Source organism: Clavelina lepadiformis, chromosome 9 (assembly GCF_947623445.1).
Source record: "Clavelina lepadiformis chromosome 9, kaClaLepa1.1, whole genome shotgun sequence".
Taxonomy (NCBI): domain Eukaryota; kingdom Metazoa; phylum Chordata; class Ascidiacea; order Aplousobranchia; family Clavelinidae; genus Clavelina; species Clavelina lepadiformis.
Window position 1 is genome coordinate 15,000,832 of NC_135248.1, and position 19,935 is coordinate 15,020,766.

At 36.5% G+C, this 19,935-nt stretch overlaps 4 protein-coding genes across 5 annotated transcripts; 3 read left to right on the forward strand and 1 right to left on the reverse strand.

Annotated features, from left to right (window-relative positions):
• Positions 1–4,021: 4,021 nt before the first annotated feature.
• LOC143470079 (reticulophagy regulator 3-like) lies at positions 4,022–8,193 on the reverse strand. The gene has a single exon (XM_076967970.1). The coding sequence runs from the start codon at positions 6,451–6,453 to the stop codon at positions 5,107–5,109; it is 1,347 nt and encodes a 448-aa protein (XP_076824085.1). The 5' UTR covers positions 6,454–8,193; the 3' UTR covers positions 4,022–5,106.
• A 2,523-nt stretch (positions 8,194–10,716) lies between these two features.
• On the forward strand, positions 10,717–12,622 carry LOC143470088 (uncharacterized). 2 transcript variants are annotated; one of them, XM_076967984.1, is made up of 2 exons: positions 10,717–11,060; positions 11,146–12,622. In XM_076967984.1, the coding sequence occupies exon 2, from the start codon at positions 11,152–11,154 to the stop codon at positions 11,989–11,991; it is 840 nt and encodes a 279-aa protein (XP_076824099.1). In that variant the 5' UTR covers positions 10,717–11,060; positions 11,146–11,151; the 3' UTR covers positions 11,992–12,622. The 2 variants fall into 2 exon arrangements, with proteins under 2 accessions (XP_076824099.1, XP_076824098.1); XM_076967983.1 differs by having other exon boundaries at positions 10,953–11,060; positions 11,129–12,622.
• A 2,058-nt stretch (positions 12,623–14,680) lies between these two features.
• LOC143470089 (uncharacterized) lies at positions 14,681–16,301 on the forward strand. Its single transcript, XM_076967986.1, has 2 exons — positions 14,681–14,785; positions 14,871–16,301. Exon 2 carries the CDS (start codon positions 14,877–14,879, stop codon positions 15,711–15,713), a length of 837 nt encoding a protein of 278 aa, XP_076824101.1. The 5' UTR covers positions 14,681–14,785; positions 14,871–14,876; the 3' UTR covers positions 15,714–16,301.
• Positions 16,302–18,237: 1,936 nt separating this feature from the next.
• LOC143470095 (uncharacterized) lies at positions 18,238–19,545 on the forward strand. Its single transcript, XM_076967992.1, has 2 exons — positions 18,238–18,508; positions 18,577–19,545. Exon 2 carries the CDS (start codon positions 18,600–18,602, stop codon positions 19,341–19,343), a length of 744 nt encoding a protein of 247 aa, XP_076824107.1. The 5' UTR covers positions 18,238–18,508; positions 18,577–18,599; the 3' UTR covers positions 19,344–19,545.
• The last annotated feature ends 390 nt before the right edge of the window (positions 19,546–19,935 follow it).

Sequence of the window (19,935 nt, forward strand, 5' to 3'; positions counted from 1 at the left end):
GCAACCATTGTTTCGGTCAAGGTGTAATAATGTTAAAGCGCTTTATGTAAAAAATAAATTTTGTTCCTACATTTGTTAAGATTTACTTTATTACATAATAAATCACACTCTTTTGCTTTTTCATTCTTTCTGATATGTAGTAAAACATTTGTAAAATGTCTTCTGCAGAAAACTGATTTGATCCCTAGGAAATAGAAATAAAAGACATCTTAAAAACAAATGAATGTGTACTGTATATAGATAGATAGTCTATAAGTCTATAGGATACTATAGAGATAATAGAAAATAAAGATAATACAGCAATAGATAGATAACACTGGTCAACAAAATTTTTGTTGCATTTCTACCAACACTTGTTCTTACCTAATTTGGGGGCGCTGAATCCGAATCTGACCTTAGTTTTTTTCTGCAAGGTCTAGATTTTTTGCAAATTGCGATTTTTTATTTTTTATTTACTCAATTCAAATTTTCTGAAAATTACACGATTTTTCAAATGACGTTCTTGCTTATAGTCGAATAACCAACCTCAAAACAAAAATAGGTTCCCAGAAATTATTGTGTTACCACTAGCATTTGTATTTACAGACAATAAGGCACCAAATGTTTTAAAAAATGTAACAAAGAACATTTTTGCTTGTAAAATACATGTAATAAGCGATTTTTTTTTGCAAAATGACATTAAAAAGAATGATGGCAATCCAATAACTTCTGAGTTTGTACGTTTTTTGAGTTTGCTGCTTTAACACTAGAACGGCCGGAAAACAAGTTTACCTCTAACGGCCGGTGGTGTCGAAAACGACACCATCCTTAAAAATGTACTTTTTGAATTAATTTAGCGCAAAACTCAAAACTAAATACTTCCGTAATGAATTTAGGATGTATTTTGCTTGTTCAGTAGAAACAAAAACTAGCATACCTACAGCAATTCGACCTTTGATGACGTTGCACACATTTGTAAGAAACGAAAAAAAAAACAATATTTATGAGTTGAAACATAAACAATCATTATTCTGATGGTAGGTATCTTAACAAAACGCTGACTATTTCAGAAAAAGCTCATATGTTTCCTACACACAATATGATAACTGATAAGTCTTTAGAGTTTACAGCAGGACCCATGTTGATCTATTTACGTCGTGCAGTTTTTGCATTCTGTAAGTTTTCAGTCGCCGTTACAACACACTCCGCAAGTTGGCCTGCTGCAGTGACTTCAAACTGTAACAATATAATTTTACGACTTTCTTCCGCACATTTCCTTCGCTTTCCAGATGTTCTTCTCTGCGCTGGGTTCACTTCTCTTTGGACCACCTGCTTCCGCTTCACCGCGTAAGCATCCCTCAACCCCTCCGTAAGCTGGAGTATGAAGCTTCGTCGGCCGATTTTGCTACCGAAACATTTTCTGTGCAGAATCCAGGAATTTAGCTCTACTATGTCCAGTAGTTTTGTCCAAACAGCCAAAGGTCATCGTCTACTTGCTGCATGAGTTGTGTATTTTCTCGCCGTTTGGTCGAAAACGTCCACGCCTACCTTGTTTTGTTTTGGCCTACTGTACAGTTTATAGCCTGGCTCTGCTAATAGCGTATGGCATACAATCCATACGTTGCACAAAAACTGTCGTGTGCATTTTACAGTTCGCCTTCGCTGCAAAGCAAAGCGAGTTTTTATTGTGCAAATGTACATGGACAAAGTACGTTTAGGATGTCATAAACTCTCCATAAAAGCTGTATCTAAAGGAGATAAACAATCACGTGAAAAGATAAAAACTGGGCTAATCTGAAGTATATGATAGTTGCAAGTGCAATCATGCGAAGTAAAAAGATGTTGTAGTCTACTGAACCTCTAAAATCATCTTGGTGTCGATTTCGACACCTCGGCCGTTGAAGGTATAACAGGTTGTAAAAAATAAATCGAAAATCAAATTTCGGTAAATGTTACTTATCCATACTCTTTCAAGAAAGTTAGGAAGCTACTGAAAATTGTATATGGTTGCAACTGCTTTTACTAAAAAAAAATATACATCAAAATTCAAAAAGTGTCGATTTCGACACCTCGGCCGTTCTAGTGTTAATTTTATCATTTAATAAAGCAGGGAAAGTGTAAAGAAGATGATGAAAGGAAAGGACTCGTTGTCAGGATTTAGAACTTTAACAAACTGTGTTATGAGACCTAGTTTGATGTGAAAGGGCGGAAAAACAATTTTGTCTCTGCTTACGATTGGGTTGTGTGTTACATTAGGCATGCCAACTTGAAATGTTTCACGTAAGGGCCGCTCCTTCTGTGTCCAATGTTTTTCACGTGCTCTGCTGTCCCACATGCATAGATAACATAGAAATTTAGTGTATCCTTTTTGCTGACCTAGGAGAAAACTAACCATTTTGAGGTTAACACAAATGATCCAGTTGTGCTCATGTTATCTGAGCAAATCCATAACAATTCTGATGTCATGATGCCGTTTCTTTAAGACAGTGGAGTGACCAACTGGAACAGCTTCATAAACATTTCCATTGTGTAAAAGGACACACTTGATGCTGCGCTTGGAACTGTCCAAAAACAATCGCCATTGTTCTGTATCATACGAGGAGATACCCAGTTGTTCGAGAAGACCATGTATATCGTTACAATATACCAGCATATTTTCCTCTGAAAAATAGGGAAGAAAGAGTTCTTCTCTTTTTCGAAAAAAGGAAACCTTTACAGATTAATCTAGAACCTGCTTTTCCTTGAGTCTGGAGACTAAGAGCTGAGCCTCTTGCTTGGAAAAATCTGAATCACGTACTAAGTCATTCAGTTCTGATTGATTAAACTGCTGAACAGCTACTCTGGTTTCACCAGAAGAGTGTTCAGATTCTGTATCTGTTCTTTTATACTCCATTTCCATAACCTCTTCCCTTTCCGATTCAGTTTCTTCATCTTCAGAAAATGTAAAACCACTAAAGACTGGAGGAGGGAATCTATCAGAGTGCGGAACAGGTCGTATAGCTGATGGTATACTTGGATAAGAAAGCATTAGTCGGCTCTTCCTGCCAACACCTTTCATATTTACCATGCAAAAGTAGCAGTCAGTCGTGTGATCTTGGGGTTCATCACGCCGCACCATTGGAATGCAAAAAGGCAGACTCTTCCGCTTTCCTTTTGTTCAGTCTCTGAGCATTTGTTCGCAGTTATGGCACACAATATGTGGAGACAATTTCTTATCTTGATCGCCAAGATGGATGCCAAAGTAAGCTCTGTAGGCAGGATTCACGAACGATGTTATATTTCATCTTTGACGAAAAAAGCGTGTACACAACACTGATATAACAAAATGAATCAGGTTTGTTTTTGCATTTACGAGTGTAAAATAGAGCTTATAACCTATCCTACAGCATCTGTCCGCAATACCTCACTATAATCAAACTGCTTAGCTTCTTCAAACGCCCTTAAACAGCAATAGGCTACAACTTAAAAGAGCTGAAAGCTTCTATCTGAAACACTGGTACTGTACCATACAGACAGCGCACACTAAATATGAGCCAGAAACGAAAAAATTTGAATTTTCGATTGCATAAAAACTAGAGCACGCATAAAGAAACTGATTGCAGATTTGAAATCAGCATCCCAAGATTGTGTAGAATCAGTTAAAAAATCTCATGCAACAAAAAAAAAAAAAAATTTGTTGACCAGTGTAATCTACTATAGTCTTTAGTGCAGGGGTGCACAACTGTTCAAGTTAATTTTATTGCATCACAATTTATTTCTAAGATTAGAATTTTGGTGTGAGGGTTTTAATTAGAAATTAGCAGTAAACACTCAAGTGGCCCGCGTAATCATTCATACATCGCATGTGGCATGATGTGGCCCTTTGACCAAAAAGGTTGGACACCCCTGACTTAGATCTTCAAAACGCCTCGAAATGAAATTGATTCTTATATTTACTTTCAGCAGTTGATCATTTATGAAGTTTACGTTTGAGCTGACGTTCAAAACGATTCCAAATCGCCTTATAACCGGTTTATTGTAGTTTTGCAATGATCAACCAACCTCTGGAAAACTGAGCTTATATTCCAACATCGTATATAGAACAATAAGTTGATTCTACAATAATGCTAAGTTCAGTAAATGGTCACAGCTTAACAATAAACTTCACAGCTTAAGGGGAAAATAGTTACTACACCATGACATGACATTTGACGTACTGCTTAAATACACAATGTTAATACAGCAAGGACAACATCATTGTACATTTACATCGCACACAAAAACGACAACAATGAGCAGAAGATACATTCTTTCAAAGCCGTCACGTCGACAAAGAGCGCACAGTGGGATCAGGTGACATTCTCTGGTAAACAACACTTCAATTAATTAATAAATAGCATTAAATAGTTGGAAATAGGACATAGAAGAGCGAAATGAAAGACATTACGCTACACATCTGTGTGTTGTTGAGCTGTTCTTGATCCACGAATGCGACTAACTTGGTATCATTGTTTTGATGAATAACATGTGTTGCATCACATGCATGGCTTGACGCGGAGAGACGTCTATAAAGCACATCTGTGTGCTTCTTTGTTAAAAGACGATTGAATCGACATGCGAACAGGGAATAAAGAGAAACAACACAATTATTTGAGCAAAGAAACCTGCCGCTACCTAGCGGACAGGGTGGTGAACGCTACAAAATGACCAATTCAATTGAAGGATTATGCTGTTATTCTGAAACAGTAATTTGAATGCTCGCACAAACGCCTTACTCTGAACACGGGTTTGATTCTAATCTTTACAGGTCAACGAGTAACAGCAGTGGTATAATTACAGTTTTAAAACAAGTCATTAAAATAAGACATAAAATATATACACATATATCTGTCACAGTAACGACATGCACCAGCAACACTCAAATATCAAGTCTAGAAGCACATGTTAAGTACAGCGCAGTCAATCGCTCAGTGATAATATTGATCTGAGAATGAAAAGAATTAACTCAGGTGTACACTACGACCACGCAATTAGTAAATTTTACTTTAACAATATACATGCAAGGACATCACAATGATACGGAGAACAATACACACATCCTAAAGATCAAGCTAATATCAATTTCTAGTATTTTCCCGTAGTAAAGTCTTACAAGTTGTGATCTCCTCCTTCATTCTCATTTGGAATCGTCACAAACTCAAAATCACTTGAAGTGGATGAAGAACTTTGTTCGTCTAAATCTCTAATAGGAGATTTCACAGATTGGGCGAGGTAAGTAAATGAATCACAAACTGCATCTACTATTGCACCTTTCATCAATTTATTTAAAGGATTATCTACAATCTGTGGGGCTTCGGGTTGTATAGTTGAAACCGGAGACTTTTCCTTGCCATCTTCTGACTCTGTCAGTCCTAGGACGGTTCCAGGCAAGATAAGATAGTCATCATCATAGTCAGTGTGGTCATCAGTATTTTGCATGTCTTGAAGCTGTGATGACTCTGTGAAAGAGTTTCTCGGAAGCGAATCATCTGACGTGCCTGATTGAGAACAATATGAAAAGTCAATCTCTAAACTTGCCTCCAGTGTTTTTAAAAATTCAGAATCATCAGAAAAATCAGAATCATCAGAAAAATCAGAATCATCAGAAAAATCAGAATCATCAGAAAAATCAAAATCATCAGAGGATTCAGAATCATCAGAAGATTCAGGTTTCGCAAAAATAGCATTTGATTTTTCATTTAGCTTTGGGACAAAGTCTGATAAGTCTTCATAAGAGTCAGTTTGGATTTTAGCATCATTTTGATCAGCGTTGGACTTTGTAAACCAAGACGTTTTGCTTGGTGGTTGTTTTAAAGCGTTCTGCAACTGCCCGAGAAAATGTTTTACGAGCACGTAAGCCCTACTTAGCAATCTATGATAAGAAACAGCCGGCAACAACAACATGCACAACATTGCAAAGTATGCCAAGACGACACCGGGAATCGTGTTTCCAATCACAACCAACACAAAACAAGCTCCGTTAAAACACAAACAAAATTTTCCAGGAAACTCTGATCGAAAAGCTAAGATGCTGTCCACTGTGTTGCGAACACAAACATCAAGTTCCGCTGCCGCTTCGCACATATCACGGAGACAAGGGAGTTGGGGATCGATCTCTCCCCGCTCGTCATCAGGAGATTCTGCTCGAAGTTCCGGCAATGTCTTATGCTCCAACAGGGCAACCAACGAGAAAAAAAGTACCAGATAGAATTTAAGTCCAAAAGTATGACTATTTATAAAAAAATACCAAAATATTACATGGACAATAATGACAAATGTCGCGGACCGCACAGGCTTCTTCCAAACCAAAATGTTTTGTAAAGAAAGAATGATTGACTCATAGTGCTTCAGTTGATTAAACATTGTTTGAGAAAGAGTAAAGCTGGATGGTGATAATGAAGCATCTTCAGTTTCAGAATGTGTAGCCATGCTTGAAGAGCACAATTTCTTTAACATTTAACTTTGCACTATACAGCAATGCCAACCTTTTCAGTAACAGTTTAATTATAATTAGAGAAAACTATATATAAAACAATTAATTGATGTTGTAAGCTCAATAAAAATTTCAAACCCTTTAAACTCAATTTAAGGTTATAGATGGGATTGGTTATATGACTAAGTTTCAAAACTTGCGCTCTTGACTGTGGACATCCGGTACAGGAGTTTGATACATGATTTTGTAACTATTCCATGAAGTTTTGATGTAATCAAAATTCAAATTAGGTCCTACGCTCTTAATTTCAAATAGTCACTATCAAAATAATTTTAGTCTCTAATACATACAAAAACAAGCAAGACTTGAGCCCTCTACCAAATCTGATCTATTTTGTCTTGATAAAGGATACTTATTACTTTATAACTACAGTCGACTCCGCTTAATTCGGACACTTTGGTTCCGCTCACTTTTGGCCGAATTAAGCGGAGAAACGGCTTTGTCCGAATTAAGCGGAAAATCGATTGTTCATTTCATGGTCATGCGTAAAGGCAAACAACGCATTTAAAATACTGTAGTGTTGCGTAATAAATGAATTGCAGCTGCGCTATACTGCAGTAATTGGCACTGATCGCATAAAACGCACAAGAGTACAAGTAAATGAGTACGCATAAAACACACATTCTGAGCCGCTTCCTCTCTGTCTTTAAACCTCGTCCACGAAGCATAGTCTCTTCACGTTGTTCACGCAGATTTGCATCATTTTTCTGCCAATCTTGCAAAGTACGTTTTGATATCCCCACCAACGCAACTAACTGCCGAACTGTCAAGGAAGCGTCGTCATTTCTTTCTTCGTTTACTTTAGTGAGCAATTTCACTTTTTCTTCTAAACTTTTCTGTACCATTCTGTTCTACAAGATGGTCGCAATGGTACCGAAGTAAAAGCGACTATGAAGCTGGCACGGCGTTATATGAATTCATTGTCGATTGTTACCGCATCAATCGTCATTGTTTCACCATAATCACTCATAATGCAACTGCATCTTGTGTTAAAACCAACCAAGTACTGTTTATTGTTTCATAACCTAACGATGTAACGATAGGAATTGCGAACCTGTGTCCGAATTAAGCGGAGAATTATCCGAATTAACGGGAGTTTTTTACGTTCAATTTTTACTTTTGTTCCGTTCCCGAGCATTTTGGCCGAATAAAGCGGTTGTCCGGGTTATCCGGTGTCCGAATTAAGCGGATTCGACTGTATCTTGTAAAATGAGGGGAGCTTTCAGTGTGATTGGCAGATCTATAAATGCTGATGACCTAAGCGGTGTCCTTTAGGCCAGCAAAACCTGAAGTCCACTTTACCCTGGATTTCAAAAATGCGCGCGGATTTCTTGAATATCGAATATATTGATGATTTAGAGACAAATGAACACTCGAATAAAACAGCTGCAAATGACGGCAAACCTGTGTACGTCATGAGTTTGATTTCTACAAGTACAAAACCCATGGTGATATTACTTATAATCTCAAAATACAAATAAGAACTACACTAAGCACATGGTCACTACCCTGAAAATCTGTACTCAATAGCATTAACATTGCATATCATTGCATTGCAGCAATCAATGCATTAATAATCTGCAATATAAACTGTACTTCGTCTCAATCACGTGGCTAACAAATAAAATATAGACATTAAAACAGGCTTAAAACTAATCATATACCGCATGCAAACAAGTCAGACTACCAACAGCAACACACATACTATATTGACTGGGATTAGAGCTGATACGCGACCAGATGTGACACAAAGAAACTGGTCGAAGCACATGGCAACAAATAGGTCAGCGATCGCGATTCACGTGACGAAGTGAAAGCGAGTCACGTGATGAAGTCTTTGTCACTCATTTGAATAAGAATGGGTTTCTTCGTCGAAATGGTGAAAAAAAAGTTGCCGACTTTTAGGTTCAAAATCACTCGAGCATGACTATTTTGTCTTTCTTATTCTAATGGATGATATTAAAGCAATGCTCAACAACAAAGACATTTGAAGTTTTAGGCGAAACAAAATCATATAAATCCCTATGACTTAAATCATAGAATTTGAATATACGTTCGCCGTCATCATCTCGTTCAAGAGCAAATAGTTCCGGGCTTGCCTGGTCAACAAATTTCCTGCTTTCGTGAAAGGAATTTCCACCATGTCGTATAAAGGAAAGTGGCAAATTTCCAGACGTTAATGGACGACGTTTTTGCAGCTTTTGACATATTTATACAAAAGAACCCAAAACGAAAAAAATAGAAAATATAGCAAAAGAAAATGTACGAAAATCTCCGTAAAATATGAGTAATTATTAAGTAAAACACTTTTGAAGCAAAAACAAAACCGTGATAAAAATCTCAATTTGCTTGGGGATGTCAGGACGTACGAGCATATAATAACTTATTCGACCAGCGGCGAATACTGATTGTGACCTAACAGGGTAACCACCAGCAGTGATAATCTTCTTCTATCAAGCCAAGACCTGCAAGCTGTTGTTAACTAAATCAATTGTGACGATAGACCGGTGCCAAGCGCAGGTGTATTTAATGTTGTTATCTGGTTAAGTAGCGCTTGAAGGAAAATAATGAGCTGTGTAAGTGAGGGCAGATTACTTGGTGGAAGAGCAATGGGGGGTCGGTATTAAACAGTCAAAGAGACGGCGGCATTGTGACGTTATTATGACGACATCGTAACCTTTGCATTTTAAAGTATGAACTTTATAAGGCGAATTTTGCGAACATCAAAGTAAAGTTTACTTAGATCCAGAATAATTGCTTCAAATAGAAAACTATAGAAAGGGACTTTATCGCATAAAAATTCTTTTCCAAGCTCTGATAATTTATTGAAAGCAAATAAATATCAAAAATTACACAATTAAAACTACAAATTTATGTTTTTGTGAACATCTCCAAAAATATAACTTATTTAATCTGATCCGCAATATGACGTCTCAATAATCAAGTAAAAGTTTGCGTTTTGCGCCCAATCGAACATTTATCTGTTAAATACACGAAATCAAAAGTTTTTCTTGTAATAGAGCAAAAATACAACAGTTAAATGACAAAGCGGTTTACGTTTCGACATGAAGTGATGATAAATTTACCAAACGCAGCGTTCCCGATATTGCAATTGTTATAATACACTATTAACGTCATACAATAAGGACAATTGGAAAACGCAAAAAACGACACTGGTTCATCAGCTTTTCATTATTACCAAATAGCAGTAGACGTCAACTTAGCATTTGGTTACGTTTTGTATAAACGTTGTGTTATAAACTGATTTAAAATTTGCTACAGACTGTACAGGACCAACCTTACATAAATTGCTCGAAAGAGTTGGAAGTTTAGAATAATTCTTCTACACAAGAAGAAAATTATCTCATCAGCGTAAAGCGAAGTAAATATTTACATCCGTGTTGCGAGCAGACACTTCCAAAACGAAAACAAAAGCTGCTCAGTGTAAAATACAAACTCAAACAAAGCCCTCAACCCCGTAATTAAATAAACAAACGCCATCTGGAGAAGACGGGGAGCACTCATTGTGAGGTAACAATGGGATAATCACTAGCAGGGATAAAAATTTTATATCAAGTCAGGTTTTGGAAGGTGAATGTCAACTCCCCTATGCATGACGATAGTTATAAAATGTGGAGTTGTTGGGAATTTCGGAAACGACAATTTTATCATTTTAACCACCTTTGATAGAGTAACAACAATCTCTAAACCGATTAAGGATTTATTCAACTCATATAAAATAATGGTTTTAATAACTTAAAAGTTGCTCACAAAATGTATCTTTTCACAAGAACTTTCTAATACAGTATATTCATGATTTTCGAATCTAAAAAGCTCTGGTCTTAGTTTAGAATTAACCAACAATCACAAGCGAAATGCGTCGAGGGTTAAAATAAAAGTTTGGTTTTGGTTCAATATTTCTATACTAAAGTGCTATTGAAATGCTATTAAAGCGTTTCTTGGACTTTTTGAGACGATGTTTTCAATTTTTGACCATAGTGTGTTAAGCTAAAAATCTAAATATAAAACATGTCTTTATTAAGTTTTAAACCTGTATTTAGCATACGTTTAACATACATATGTTTTTAATATTTGACCATAGCTTAAATTAAAATTTCAAATTCAAAACTTGTATTTGTTAAATTGTTAACCTGTATTTAGCTTATGTTCTCAAAATATATTATTGTGTCTCACTTGATTAATCCAGTAACGACGAATAATTTAAACTTCGCGACCTCATTATTTCCACATCACGCAACGTCATCAATGGACGAGTACTGAGTACAAGCATTGACGCGATAATGACCGATTGAAGGAAAATAATGAGCTGTGAAATCGCAGCACGTGACCTGGTGGGAAAAGGATTGTCTACAAAATGAAATTAAACAAACAAAGAATCAATTGTGACGTCGTAATAAGACAAAGGCAAAGTGAGATACGGCCAGGTATAAATGACGAGGACACATCTGGATGTGTCCAGTAGTTGGTCAATGTTCGACAGGTAACATTTGAAGCAGAAGTAATCGTAAAAGTCTTTACGGCTTGACAAAAGTTGAAAAGTCTGCCAGAGGTAAGTATCTTTCTACATTTGTATGATTACATAATCGTGATATCTTTTATCTGTTTTCATGTTTTCAGCTTTCTTCAAAATACAGAACAAAATGAATCCTCCTAACGACCCTACCCACTCACCTGTTGCTGCTGACAACACAAGACCTAACACAGATCCTCAAAATTCGTTCTCGGCTGCCCAACAACTATATTCCCGTTCTCAGGCCCATTTTTATCCATCAATGCCCATGGCTTTATTTTATGCCGGATATGACGCATCAGGACATGTTCATCAACCTCCAGCGCTCTCATCCGGCTATCAGCATCCTTATTACTTTCAACCCCAGCAAATTCCGATGCAATATCAAGATCTACAACTACCATCTAACTTTCAGCAACAACCGTCAACCATCGCTTATGATCAGGTCGTAGTACAGGAACAAAGCGACGACACTTCCTACGCGCATTATTACCAAAACCATGTGACAGTTTTCGAGGTCATGTCCGGGTTTGTCAACTACATGAGGATCCGAACTGAAGTAAATTCATTGGACTATTTTCATACAAACTTCTGTTCGTCAAGAAACTCACCAGAATCCTCCTCCAATTCAACAGAAGATTCAAATGAAGCGCCTGAACAATTAAGACAACAAAAAAGAATTACGTCATCGCCACAAAGAAATCCAGAAGCTTTAGCAGAATTTGCCGACCTTCATGCAAGGCAAGATCCATTGGACTATTTTCATATAAACTCACCGGAATCTTCTTCCAATTTAACAGGGGCTTCAAATAGATCGCTTGAAACCAGACAGAAAGAAAGAAATGCGCAATCACCTCAAAGAAACGCGGAAGATTTAGCAGAATTTGCCGAGCTTCATGCACGGCAAGATCCGGTAATGCATCCAGTTATTGTCGATGTAAACAACTTCAACGAAATACAAGAGGCTTGAATTCCAAATGATGGCGACTTTATGGAAGGGCAGGTCGAGCTTGATTCAGATGACCCCAACCATTGACCAGAACCATTCTATTATTAACCAGAACCACCACCAAATATTTCGAATAAATGGAGTTTTAGACATGTTTATTTCGCATGGAATTGAAAGGTATAAATTGGACAATTTTTAAAGCTGCCTTTTTGTTTATAACCCTGAGGTAAGATATAAACTTGTATTAAGCATGTGTAATTGTGTGTGTAATTTTATAGAATTCGTGTACGTCCTGTGTGCCTTATAAGCTTATAGTGTAATAAAGTGAAATACGAAATGTTTTATGAGATTAAATCTGCTTTTTTAACGCTATAGTCACACTGCTACTTACCTTGACAACCTTCTCACAATTCTCTTCAATTAATTATCCATTTATTTCCTGTCTTTGTGCTTCGGTAAATTACGTTGTCTTCCTGTAACCGGTCGTGTCTTAATAGAGACGATCTATGGTGCCCGCATGGTTGTCCAACAACTCTTGCAAAGACCTCCGGCGTATTTGAACCAACGCCAACATAATTTCCTGCTGTAGATATTGCGCTAGTTATTCAATGCTTTGTTAATTCATGCCGAATTCCCATACAATTACAAACTGTACCAACAATAGCGTAATTTAATGTAGGAAGTGTATAAGCGGTCTTCGAACATAATACATTGGCAAACAAAACAACTAGCGCAGGCAACATATCTATTTATTTGCACTGTCCGAGAACTAACATGTTCCGGACATGAACATATGTCCTTCCTCAAGCAGGAAACAGACGGAAATGCTAAAATCAAAGTTGTGTAGATATTTATAAATTATAATGACCACGTACGGAAGTAACTGCAAGGAAAAAGGACACAAGGTTTAGAGCTTAAAAACAAAACGATACAATAAACATTGACAACTGCGAAAGCATTGTTCAAAATAACAGGCTGTCGCGATGGCAGATATTGTAGAAGAAAGCGGCATTGTGATGTTATTATGACAACATCATAGCCTTTGCATTTTAAAGGATGAACGTTATAAGACCATCTTTGCAACCATCAAAGTTAAGTTTACTTAGATCCAGAAAATTGTTTCAAATAGAAAAGTACAAAGGGACTTTTTTTGCATAAAAATTCCTTTCCAAGCTCTGATAATTAATTAATTTATTGAAAGAAAAGAAATATCATAATTTACACAAATAAAACTAAAATGTTAGATTTTTTGCAAACATCTTCAAAAATATAACTTACTTAATCTGATCCGCAATATGACGTCTGAACAGTCCTGTTAAACTTTGAATTTTGCGTGCAATCGCACATTTATTTGTTAAATACATGAAATCAAAATTTTTTGTTGTAATTGAGCAAAAATACAAAAGTTAAATTAAAAAGCGGTTTATGTTTCAATGTGAAGTGATGATAAATTTACCAAACGCAGCGGTGTTGATATTGCAATTGTTATAATACACTATTAACGTCATACAGTAAAGACAATTGGAAAAGGCAAAAAAGACACTGGTTCATCAGCATTTCATTATTACCAAATAGTAGTAGACGTCAACTTAGCATTTAGTTACGTTTTGTATATATGTTATGTTATAAACTGATTTAAAATTTGCTACAGACTGTACATGACCAACCGAAACTTAGAGTAATATTTCCAGACAAGGAGAAAATAATCTTATCAGCGTGAAGCGAAGTAAATATTTTCATCCTTTTCGCAAACAGACACTTCCAAAACGAAAACAAAAGCTGCAAAGAGTAAAATACAAACTCAAACAAAACCCTCAAACCCCGTAATTAAATAAACAAAGCCATCTAGAGAAGACGGGGAGCGCTCATTGTGAGGTAACAATGGGATAGTCACCAGCAGCGATAAAACGTTTCTATCAAGTCAGGTTTTGGAAGGTGAATGTCAACTCCCCTATGCATGACGATAGTTATAAAATGTGGAGTTGTTGGGAATTTCGGAAACGACAATTTTATCATTTTAACCACCTTTGATAGAGTAACAACAATCTCTAAACCGATTAAGGATTTATTCAACTCATATAAAATAATGGTTTTAATAACTTAAAAGTTGCTCACAAAATGTATCTTTTCGCAAGAACTTTCTAATACAGTATATTCATGATTTTCGAATCTAAAAAGCTCTGGTCTTAGTTTAGAATTAACCAACAATCACAAGCGAAATGCGTCGAGGGTTAAAATAAAAGTTTGGTTTTGGTTCAATATTTCTATACTAATGTGCTATTGAAATGCTATTAAAGCGTTTCTTGGACTTTTTGAGACGATGTTTTCAATTTTTGACCATAGTGTGTTAAGCTAAAAATCTAAATAAAAAACATGTCTTTATTAAGTTTTAAACCTGTATTTAACATACGTTGTCAATGTACATTTTTGTTGTGTCACTGAATTAATCCAGTAACGACAAATAATTTAAACTTCACGCCCTCATTATTTCGTCATCACGCAACGTCATTAATGTACGAGTGCTGAGTACAAGCATTTACGCGATAAAGACCGGTTGAAGGAAAATAATGAGCTGTGTAATCACAGCACGTGACCTGGTGGGAAAAGGATTGTCTACAAAATGAAATTAAACAAACAAAGAATCAATTGTGACGTCGTAATAAGACAAAGGCAAAGTGAGATACGGCCAGGTATAAATGACGAGGACACATCTGAATGTGTCCAGTAGTTGGTCAATGTTCGACAGGTAACATTTGAAGCAGAAGTAATCGTAAAAGTCTTTACAGCTTGATACAAGTTGAAAAGTCTGCCAGAGGTATGTATCTTTCTACATTTGTATGATTAGATAATCGTGATATCTTTTATCTGTTTTTATGTTTTCATATTTCTTCAAAATACAGAACAAAATGAATCCTCCTAACGACCCTACCCGCTCACCTGTTGCTCCTGACAACACAAGACCTAACACAGATCCTCAAAATTCGTTCTCGGCTGCCCAACAACTATATTCCCGTTCTCAGGCCCATTTTTATCCATCAATGCCCATGGCTTTATTTTATCCCGGATATGACGCATCAGGACATGTTCATCAACCTCCACCGTTCTCATTCGACTATCAGCATCCTTATTACTTTCAACCCCAGCAAATTCCGATGCAATATCAAGATCTACAACAACCATCTAACTTTCAGCAACACCCGTCAACCATCGCTTATGATCAGGTCGAAGTATCGGAACAAAGCGACGACACTTCCTGCTGGCGTAATTACCAAAACCATTGGACAGTTTTTGATGTCATGTCCGGTCAGGTCAACTACATCCGGATCCAAATTGAAGAAAATCCCTCCGAGTATTTTCATACAAATTTCAATTCGTCAAGCAACTCACCAGAATCCTCCTACAATTCAACAGAAGATTCAAATGAAGCGCCTGAACACAGACAACAAAAAAGAAATGCGCAATCGCCACAAAGGAACCCGGAAAGTTTAGCAGAATTTGCCGAGCTTCATGCAAGGCAAGATCCATTGGACTATTTTCATATCAACTCACCGGAATCTTCTTCCAATTTAACAGGGGCTTCAAATAGATCGCCTGAAACCAGACAGGAAGAAAGAAATGCGCAATCACCTCAAAGAAACCTGGAAGATTTAGCCGAATTTGCCGAGCTTCATGCACGGCAAGATCCGGTAATGCATCCAGTTATTGTCGATGTAAACAACTTCAACGAAATACAAGAGGCTTGAATTCCAAATGATGGCGACTTTATGGAAGGGCAGGACGAGCTTGATTCAGATGACCCCAACCATTGACCAGAACCATTCTATTATTAACCAGAACCACCACGAAATATTTCGAATAAATGGAGTTTTAGACATGTTTATTTCGCATGGAATTTAAAGGTATAAATTGGACAATTTTTAAAGCTGCCTTTTTGTTTATAACCCTGAGGTAAGATATAAACTTGTATTAAGCATGTGTAATTGTGTGTGTAATCTTATAGAATTCGTGTACGTCCTGTGTGCCTTATAAGCTTATAGTGTAATAAAGTGAAATACGAAATGTTTTATGAGATTAAATCTGCTTTTTTAACGCTATAGTCACACTTCTACTTACCTTGACAACCTTCTCACAATTCTCTTCAATTAATTATCCATTTATTTCCTGTCTTTGTGCTTCGGTAAATTTCGTTGTCTTCCTGTAACCGGTCGTGTCTTGATAGAGACGATCTATGGTGCTCGCATGGTTGTCCAACAACTCTTGCAAAGACCTCCGGCGTATTTGAACCAACGCCAACATAATTTCCTGCTGTAGATATTGCGCTAGTTATTCAATGCTTTGTTAATTCATGCCGAATTCCCATACAATTGCAAACTGTACCAACAAAAGCGTAATTTAATGTAGGAATTGTATAAGCGGTCTTCGAACATAATACATTGGCAAACAAAACAACTAGCGCAGGCAACATATCTATTTATTTGCAATGTCCGAGAACTAACATGTTCCGGACATGAACATATGTCCTTCCTCAAGCAGGAAACAGACGGAAATGCTAAAATCAAAGTTGTATAGATATTTATAAATTATAATGACCACGTACGGAAGTAACTGCAAGGAAAAGGGACACAAGGTTTAGAGCTTAAAAACAAAACGATACAATAAACATTGACAACTGCGAAAGCATTGTTCAAAATAACAGGCTGTCGCGATGGCAGATATTGTAGAAGAAAGCGGCATTGTGATGTTATTATGACGACATCGTAGCCTTTGCATTTTAAAGGATGAACGTTATAAGACCATCTTTGCAACCATCAAAGTTAAGTTTACTTAGATCCAGAAAATTGTTTCAAATAGAAAAGTACAAAGGGACTTTTTTTGCATAAAAATTCCTTTCCAAGCTCTGATAATTAATTAATTTATTGAAAGAAAAGAAATATCATAATTTACACAAATAAAGCTAAAATGTTAGATTTTTTGCAAACATCTTCAAAAATATAACTTACTTAATCTGATCCGCAATATGACGTCTGAACAGTCCTGTTAAACTTTGCATTTTACGCGCAATCGCACATTTATTTGTTAAATACACGAAATCAAAAGTTTTTCTTGTAATTGAGCAAAAATACAACAGTTAAATTACAAAGCGGTTTATGTTTCAATGTGAAGTGATGATAAATTTACCAAACGCAGCGGTGCTGATATTGCAATTGTTATAATACACTATTAACGTCATACAGTAAGGACAATCGGAAAAGACAAAAAACGACACTGGTTCATCAGCATTTCATTATTACCAAATAGCAGTAGACGTCAACTTAGCATTTGGTTACGTTTTGTATAAATGTTATGTGATAAACTGATTTAAAATTTGCTACAGACTGTACATGACCAACCGAAACTTAGAGTAATATTTCCAGACAAGGAGAAAATAATCTTATCAGCGTGAAGCGAAGTAAACATTTTCACCCTTTTCGCAAACAGACATTTCCAAAACGTAAACAAAAGCTGCAAAGAGTAAAATACAAACTCAAACAAAGCCCACAAACACCGTAATTAAATAAACAAACGCCATCTAGAGAAGACGGGGAGCGCTCATTGTGAGGTAACAATGGGATAGTCACCAGCAGCGATAAAACGTTTCTATCAAGCCAGGTTTTGGAAGGTGAAAGACAATGAGTCAATTACCCTATGCATGACGATAGTTATAAAATATAGGGTTATTGGGAATTTCAGAAACGACAATTTTACCATTTTAACCACCTTTGATAGAATAATAACAATGTTTAAACTGATAAAGGATTTTTCAACTTTTTTAATAACTTCAAAGTTGCTCACATGAAGTATGTTTATGTAAGAAATTTCTAATACAGTATATTCATGATTTTCGAATCTAAATAACTCTGGTATAAGTTTAGCATTAACCGACAATCACCAGCATAAAGCGTCGAGAGTTAAAATAGAAGTTTGGTTTTGGTTCAATATTTCTATACTAACGTGTTATCGGAATGCTACTAAAGCGTTTCTTGGGTTTTCAAAGCCGATGACTTCAATATTTGACCATAGCTTTTAAGCTAAAAATTCAAATATAAAATTTGTCTTTATTACGTTTTTATCCTTTACTTAACAAATGTTGTCAAAATACAATATTTTGTTGTCTCACTGAATTAATCCAGTAAAGACAAATAATTTAAACTTTGCGCCCTCATTATTTCGACATCACGCAACGTCATCAATGGACGAGTGCTGAGTACAAGCATTGACGCGATAAAGACCGGTTGAAGGAAACAAATAAGCTGTGAAATCGCACCACGTGACCTGGTGGGAAAAGGATTGTCTACCACAAGGAATTAAAAAAAGGAATCAATTGTGACGTCGTGATAAGAAAAAAACAAATCAAGATCAGGTCAGATATAAATGACCAGGACGCATCTAAATGTGTCCAGTAGCTGAACAAATTTCTACAGGTAACATTTGAAGCAGAAGTAATCGTAAAAGTCTTAACAGCTTGACAAAAGTTGAAAAGTCTGTCAGAGCCTCAGAGGTATGTATCTTTCTACAGTTGTATGATTACATAATCGTGATCTCTTTAATCTGTTTTCATGTTTTCAGCTTTCTTCAAAATACAGAACAAAATGAATCCTCCTAACGACCCTACCCACTCACCTGTTGCTCCTGACAACACAAGAGCTAACACAGCTCCTCAAAATTCGTTCTCGGCGGCCCAACATCCATATTCCACCTATCAGGACTATTCTTATCGGACAACGCCCATGGCTTTGTTTTATCCCGGATATGACGCATCAGGACATGTTCATCAACCTCCAGCGCTCTCATTCGACTACCAGCATCCTTATTACTTTCAACCCCAGCAAATTCCGGTGCAATATCAAGATCTACAGCAACCATCAACTTTCCAGCAACAACCGTCAACCATCGCTTATGATCAGGTCGAAGTACAGGAACAAAGCGACGACACTTCCTACGCGCATTATTACCAAAACCATGTGACAGTTTTCGAGGTCATGTCCGGGTTTGTCAACTACATGAGGATCCGAACTGAAGTGAATTCATTGGACTATTTTCATACAAACTTCTGTTCGTCAAGAAACTCACCGGAATCTTCCTCCAATTCATCCGAGGATTCAAATGAAGCGCCTGAATCCGAACAAAAAGAAAGAATTACGTCATCGCCACAAAGAAATCTAGAAGCTTTAGCAGAATTTTCCGAGCTTCATGCAAGGCAAGATCCATTGGACTATTTTCATATCAGTTTCAATCCGTCAAACAACTCAGCAGAAACTTCCCCCAATTCATCCGAGGCTTCAAATGAAGCGCCTGAACCCAGACAGGAAGAAAGAAATGCACAAACACCTTAAAGAAGCCCGGAAATTTTAGACGAATTTGCCGAGCTTCATGCATCTCGATATTGTTTAAAAAGCGAACTTCAACGAAAATCAACTTAATCTTAATATAACTTACTTAATCTGATCCGCAATATGACGTCTGAACAGTCTTGTTAAACTTTGAATTTTGCACGAAATCACACATTTATTTGTTAAATACACGAAATCGAAAGTTTTGTTGTAATTGAGCAAAATTACAAAAGTTAAATTACAAAGCGGTTTATATTTCAATGTGAAGTGATGATAAATTTACCAAACGCAGCGGTGTCGATATTGCAATTGTTATAATACACTATTAACGTCATAGAGTAAGGACAATTGGAAAAGACATAAAACGACACTGGTTCATCAGCTTTGCATTATTACCAAATAGCAGTAGACGTCAACTTAGCATTTAGTTACGTTTTGTATAAATGTTATGTCATAAACTGATTTAAAATTTGCTACAGACTGTACATTACCGACCTTACATGAATTGCTCGAAAGTGTTGGAAGTTTAGAATAATTCTTCTACACAAGAAGAAAATTATCTCATCAGCGTAAAGCGAAGTAAATATTGTCATCC

Coding starts and splice junctions, on each gene's coding strand:
- LOC143470089 (XM_076967986.1), top strand. CDS start 14,877: ATGAATCCTCCTAACGACCCTACCCGCTCACCTGTTGCTCCTGACAAC.
- LOC143470095 (XM_076967992.1), top strand. CDS start 18,600: ATGAATCCTCCTAACGACCCTACCCACTCACCTGTTGCTCCTGACAAC.
- LOC143470088 (XM_076967984.1), top strand. CDS start 11,152: ATGAATCCTCCTAACGACCCTACCCACTCACCTGTTGCTGCTGACAAC.
- LOC143470079 (XM_076967970.1), bottom strand. CDS start 6,453: ATGTTAAAGAAATTGTGCTCTTCAAGCATGGCTACACATTCTGAAACT.